The sequence below is a fragment of the Rousettus aegyptiacus genome, unplaced genomic scaffold (genome assembly GCF_014176215.1).
Source record: "Rousettus aegyptiacus isolate mRouAeg1 unplaced genomic scaffold, mRouAeg1.p scaffold_m13_p_15, whole genome shotgun sequence".
Taxonomy (NCBI): domain Eukaryota; kingdom Metazoa; phylum Chordata; class Mammalia; order Chiroptera; family Pteropodidae; genus Rousettus; species Rousettus aegyptiacus.
In genome coordinates, this window is record NW_023416290.1 from 980,945 (window position 1) to 988,130 (window position 7,186).

At 43.6% G+C, this 7,186-nt stretch overlaps 1 protein-coding gene across 1 annotated transcript in view; it reads right to left on the reverse strand.

Moving 5' to 3' along the window:
- CNBD1 (cyclic nucleotide binding domain containing 1) overlaps positions 1–839 on the reverse strand; it is a 163,806-nt gene extending 162,967 nt beyond the window's left edge. Inside the window, exon 1 of the mRNA XM_036232746.1 lies at positions 752–839. Coding sequence (XP_036088639.1) covers positions 752–839 — 88 coding nt within the window. The remainder of the gene's footprint in view (positions 1–751) is intronic.
- Positions 840–7,186: the final 6,347 nt, after the last annotated feature.

The following is a 7,186-nucleotide window of genomic DNA, read 5'->3' on the forward strand; positions in this document are numbered from 1 at the left end:
CCTTTTTGAAGTTGAAAGGGTCACAGTTATTACCTTTGTTATTTAAAAGATGTATTAAATCTCAACTATTGCTAGGACTATTACATATTATCGATCAATATACTGGTGATCAAATAATAGATCTACGAGTTTGATGGCTATGACAAGAAGTCTTGAGAAAAATCTTCTGGATTTACGTTGACTCTATAAAATACTACTGTCAATTGTATAAACTGCAAAATATTTAACTCTACATCGATAATTCCTTTGCTATGATAAATCGATGACTACGAAATAAAAGTAAAATGAAATGAGAATAAATTTCAGACCGAGAGTAATGGGAATTGTCTTTTTCCTTGAAAATTTTGAATGAGAATTCTCTCAGTGAAAATTAAGTATTAATTAGCTCCCGGAGGCAGTGGGACTGACTCTGGGTGGTCCCCAGCAGACTTGCCAGAAGCAAGGGCCTGACCACTGCGAGCCACCTTACCTCTCTAAGCCTGTATTTTCTCCTCTTTAAGAGTATTTGTTGTTTGAAGTTCTGGGAGTTCACACAGAGGCTCATCTTACAAAGTGAAAGACCTGACACCTAGAGAATTGGCATGGCTCAGGCAGACGAAGCAGAATTTGCACGTCTATGTTCTTCCCATCCCTCAGATAGGCTGTCGGTAAGATTCCCAGTGTCTCTAGCAACCCTCCGATGCCCCGTTTCTTCTATCTGGGGTAGGTACCATTAAAACAATGACAGACCCTCGGCGTGGTCCCCACTCACCGGGCACGCTGCGGAGTGGCGGAGGAGGCACATTATTTATGGCTTTCATGTGAGACAGAATAGCTGATGAGAGAGAAGATACAGGCATCTCGATGACGCAAAGGCAGCTAGCTGGTCAGAGGCGACCTGAAGGCAAACGACTGCTCTTTTCCTTGGGGCATCACAGAGCAGAACCCCAGGGTGGTCTCTGATAGGCTGAGAACTACGGAACCTCTGCGCTCACAGTCCGCATACCCTGTGCGCCACGGTTCCCAAAGGGGACTCCAGACCAGAAGGCACCCGGCCTAGTCCAAGGGACTTCATGAAGGGAGCTTCGTGAGATTCGGTGAGAGGCAAGAATGAAGAAAGGAATTATAATCCGCAAGGCAGATGCAGCAGAGCGAACGGCAGACGTGAGGCCGGGGCAGGTGGAGGACCCACTTCCGTCATCGCCCGCAGCGCAGAGCCCTCTTCCTGTCTCCTACTGTTTCCACTGGGATCGGCCTTTCTGTGGCAGCTGCAATGGGATATTTATACCTCTCTCCACGGCTACATGCGCAGAGTCCAAACGTCCCTTCTGCGACCGCACGCCAATAAACATGATCGTGAGAACATAACCAGCACCGAATGAGCACTTTTCTGCATGACATCAGACGCACCCCCCCCCACATTTATCCCTCACAACCCACGAGTAGGGACAATTTATTAGCCCTATTTTATACATGAGAAAACTAAGGTACGCAGAGGTAATTAACTTGGGAAGGTCATAAAGGGCAGAGCAGGTCTTACGTTTCACCCTGAGCAAAGGGACTGTCAGGAGTTGGTGAGAGGAGCGGCCAGCACGCCCCTCGCTGCACACCCGTATCTGCCATACTGCATGCCCACGCCATCGAAGGAAATAGGTAAACAGAGTCTTTTAATTTCTAGAAACTAAGAATGATATATAAATTTAATTCCCTGAATACTTGGGGTCTTTGTCTTTCTCATCGTCTTCTCTGTCTGTCCCTCTCAGACCTTTCTGCCTCTGAGAGGAGACCATGCTTTGCCTCTGGAGCATAACCCCTTCTCCGAGAAACTTTCTTTTTGACTCTTAGCTCTGCATGCACTTGAACTCTTTCCTGAGCTCAGTCACGAACTCTCCCTCAGTACAGGGCTTGAGCTACCCCCAGCTCAAGAAACTGCCCCATCCTGCATCGCCATAGCAAGACTACATTTTATCCACAAATCCCAACAATTGTTTTCCTTATCTACATCCTTCAGAAAATACCCATAAAATTTTGGGATCTCATGTATAAAGAAAGATGCCATTTTAATATAGAAATCAATATGAAGATGAACCCAGATGCAATTTGATTTTTTAAAAATTGAGGGTAGTTCTCCAAAAATATAATACCAGACAACTGCTTTCTTAAAACATACAAATAAACTACCTTTCTTAAATAACTCTTAATAATCTGACCAACAGAATCAAAGACTTCATCCCAGCCCTTTTGATAACTATAAAAATTCAGAAGGAAAGGCATTCATGGAGGATGAATGACTGTTTAAAATGAGCAAGATGTTATCAACTGCTGATGATGGTAAACAAAAGATATCTAAAATAAAATCAACTGTTCAAGGAAATAATTAAACATTGTCACAACTACGACGTAGTCTGGAACACTTCTGTGACCATAAGTCCTTGTCAGACTTGATAGTATTAGCAATTCTCATGATGGCTTTCACATAAAATTATTCAAAACACGTTCAATATATCACAAAACTTTAGAAATATATTCTCTTGCTGATTTTAAAATTCTTTCCCTTATAGGTAGTCACAAACAGATGACATCTCCTATTGAAGAAAGACTTTTCCTAAATAAAATAAGAGAAATACAGAAAATGTTTACATTACCCAGACTTTTAACCAGGGTAGCATGTTGAGCCATTCATTTTACTAGATTATGCACGAAGTGCCCTAGTTTTTTAAGCGTCTGTTTAAAATTCACTCTGAATATCACAAACTGTTTGTGCTCCAAGCTCTGAGTTTATTTGATAGAAATTTACCCCAACATGGCGAGAGAAGGCTAACTCATAGCATTTCTGCTTGAATTTCCATTCTCACAAGAGTAATAACTGAATGACCAATCACATCCGTGGGCTAATTTCCAATTGCCAAGCTGAATGATTTCCATTATCTCTTACTTAATTTGATCTTTGCAAAAGTCTATGAGGCAGAAACTGACAGTATCCCCATTTTATAAATTCAGAAACAAAGTCTTGGTTATGACAGATAATTTCTCTGGTCTTCCTGCCACTGAAATGCATCTCCAGGATTCAAATTCTGGCTGACTCTTCGGCCTGTTAGTCCAGCATCCATTCAAGCAAAGGAAAACATGTTCAATAGTCATTTTCCAAGATCTGTTTTAAATGTCAATCCCTCTTGTGAGAAGAAAAATTTTTTAATTTAAGCAAGTGAGTGCTCTTGACAGAGACGAGCATTACCCGCCCCACTGTTCCTGCCTGCTGTGAACGCTGGCTGGCAGGCATTCCTTAGATGCACAATCTACTTTTTCTCTTGACTTTTCCCCAGATACGGAACTTTGAATTCACAACATTTTACTCTGCAGGTGCTCAAAATTCATTTATATTTAAAAGCACAATATCCACTTTAAACCCAGAAGGATGTGAACCATGAGTTCCTGATCTAAAAGGAAAAAACAAAACAAAACAAAAAAATGGTAAAGTCCCTTTCTCTTTCTTCCTCTCTTGCATTTTCTTCAGTGACTTATTCTCAAAGACTCACTTGGCTAAATTCACATCTGCCTAGGAAAACATCTGGAAGGGTCACCGAGGTGTGCATGCCACATGATTCTTTGTCCAGGCTTGTCCTGAGCACTGGCTTGTTTTCTAGCTCATGGGATCGAGTGGCTTGAGGAGTGAAAAGGGACGTGGCAGCATTCACGGAGCCTGTGGACAGCACGTGGCGCTTCCTCCTCCGTGGACTGAACCTCCTGAATCCTTCTGTGCCCTGAACACACGATTTTCCTTTTCATGTGCGCAGCGGGCAGCGCTGGACTTACGACTTCACCCAGTCTAGGTTCAGCTTCCCGAAGGGCGTGTGATGACTCAGGAATGATCACGATCCTGGCTTGTGACCGAAGCCAGGGTTCCAAATTCTTTGCCCAGCCAGGTTCTGCCTCCTGCTCGGTGTCCCTTCTCTCACTGTTTAGGAGTGAAAATTATTCTCCTCTTCACCCAATAACTTGCAGCGCTTCCCGGTTTGCCACGCCCTAAGTGACTTTTCGGGAGATACCACTCACAACATCAAATGAGCCTCTTCTCATCTTGTCTTTTTTTTTCAAATGTACTGCCATCGTCATTTAGGCTTGACATGTCAGAGATCTGAACGCCAGGGCACTGTACTGTTCCAAGACGCCCAGGACGCGCGCCGAGCCACGCCCTTGCCCAGCGCTGCAGGAAGAACGTTCTCCTTCCTTTAATGCTCCTGTCTCCCGCTCTCCGCTTCCCCAAATCGCTACGGTTTGCACCACACAGTGCACTATCTGCACGAGGCGTCCTGTAGCAACTTCCGAAATGGCCTACAGTATTAGAAATCATTGTGCTATTTTGGCATAAAATATTACTTAGGTAAATATCCTTTGTGCATTTTTTTCCCTAGAGAACTATTGGTCACATTTTATTGCTCAGAAAGAAAGCCTGTTTCCAGTCATATTTTTCCAGGGTTTGTTGTTGTTGTTGTTGTTTGTTGGCTGCTGTTGTTTAAAACTATATTTTAGTGTTTACTAGACACAATGTCTTTGAACAGAAAACGTGCACATGTGTTCATGTATTAGTAAAAGCCGGGTCATGTAAAAGGGGGCTGATGTGCATTTGAATATTTTTATAAAACATTATTTTGTTACATGGTTTCTGCGACAAACACAGAACAGGTTTACAGGCCATGACATGGCTGAGTAGAAGCAAATTCCCGACCTCGTCAGGTCAGATACAAGACAGGAACAACTATCCCGCAAGAGCTGTCTGGAACACAGCTCCGGAGCACGTCGGTTCTGATGCTTTATCTATTTTCCATGATATAACAAATTGTCCTCCTAAACTGTTCATGATTCACTTTTTTGATGAATTAGATCTGAAAAAAAAAAATCCTACCTGATTTTCAGGGCTTGAACTGCTGCTTTCTCTGTCAACTGTATCAGCCCCGGTTTGCTCAGAGAGGCAGAGCCACTGGGAGGTACATGGAATGAAGGGTTTATTACAGACGTCTGAGCTTACGCAGTGACACAGCACAAATCTACCTCACCAACTCATTGCTAATCTTTGAACTTACCTAATTTCCATTTTTCCACAAAATACCAAATCACCACGCAAGATACATTCAAGAGAACAGAACACCATGGTTCAAAATGGTATCTGCACACCAATTCCAGGATAATTCCTCCAAGTTTTTATTAAGACGGTCATAAAAATTCCATAAAAGACAAAGCGCATAATATCAGAAATTAAAAGTGATAAATAACATAATGAAATCTGGGAGAACTCCATGAAATTTTAAAGCATACAGAGTAGGATTGATGAGAATCTACCTGTATAGGTTTAATCACTTCCTCCCAAAATGATGTTTAAGTCTATTAAAATAATTAAAGAGAATAATTTAGTTTATCTAAGGTAAATTTATTTTAGACTTCATGAAGCAAGCGGTCTCCACTTTCCAGAGTCCAGAGAACTACAAAACAAGGCACAGAGCTGTAAACTTTCATAGAAGGCGGCAATCAGGGAATAAGGAAAGCACATTTAGCCCAAGTTGATTGGCCGGGGTTGCACATCTAACCTTATTTAGAACAAGGAAATCATTAAAACTCCTCGGCAGCGGGCGATTGGCTGGCTGGATATTCTGTTATCTTTGGTCAAGGGGATCTTTTACAGGAACAGAAAAATTATCTGGATTTCAGTTTGCTGAAGTGACCCCGCCGCACAAGTGGCTCCATCTTGAGCCTAGAAATTTATTTCAATATGTCCTACCTGAAAAGGTGGCCTTATTTGTAAACAGAATCTTTACAGAGATAATCAAATTGTGAGGTGACTAGAGTGGGCCCTAATCAATATGACTGGTGCTCTCATTAAAAGAAAGAAACGTGGACAGTCACAGAGGGAAGGTGACCTGAAAGCACAAAGAGCAGATGGCCGTGAGACGGGAGCGATACATCTACAAACTGAGGAACGCCAAGGATGGCCAGAAAACGGCAGAAGCCAGAAGAGGCCAGGGTGGTTCTCCCCCAGCTGTCAGAGAGGGCATGGCCCTCCTGGCCCCCCGATTCCGGACGTCTGGCCTCAGAACTGTGAAACGTGAGTTTCCATTGTGTAAGCGACATGGCCTTTGGTACTTGGTTTCAGCAGCCCCAGGAAACGGAGTTGCTACACAAACCTCATCACGGAACGTAATTCCTGACGTGGTCAGCTCTTTGCGCTGGATCTTCATCCCATGCCGCCCTCCTCAGGTTGGGGTGTGACCCGCTCTACCCACCATCCTCCCCACCCCCGCCCCCGCACGGCACCCATCCTCTGCCTTGCACACTCCTTCAGGTCTGCCTTACACGTGTGCTGATAGCCCTTGCTCATCAGTCCCTCGCACACTCATTCTTTTTCATTACCAAACTGACTCCCAACCCCAGTCCAACCCCGTCCACAGTAGCTCAGTTCTGGACTCTCCCCCACCCCACCCCGTGCCACCCCGCCTTGTCATTCGCCCTCCTGAGAGCACGCCGCACAAGGCGGCCCACCGGCTGCCTGGAAAGGCACCTGCTCTCACTGCCCCTCACCTGGAGCACAGCCAGATCAGAAAACAGTATCACAGGTGCTAGAAAGGCTGACGAAAATGTTCTGGATAACTGAAGTTACACTCGAAACACCAAAACATTTTTAATTTTTTTTTTTTGCCATTTTAGATGGAAATCTTTCTAAAATATTAATGAATTCATTAAAATAACAGGAGCTACTGAATAGGTTTTTGTTGTGCTTGATTTAGAATTATCATTAAGAACATCAACAATTATACTATGGTTAATGCCTTTGGAAGCAATTAAAGTGTGTAATGCTCTCACAACCTATTAAATAGACTCATTCTTTAATTTGGGAGAATTCTTTCCGATTTTAAAATATTCCTGCAGGTGATTTTGGGCATCTGTTAATGTGGCAACTTCTCCCCTTTTAATTTGCTCCTTCTAACCAGTGTTGCCAAAGCCTATCAACTAAGCCGGCTTAGTGGGATCTTTACGAACATGGAGACGAACTGCCAGAATCCTCCTCCACGGGAGGACTTGCTGCCTCAGCTCCAAAGGGTACCCCTTCCCAGGGGAGCTCCTGGCCAGCCCCATATATATGTATGCAGACAGATGCATATAGATATACAGTGATACGTGAGCATGTGGGTGTGTGGGAGAGATGATGTATATCATC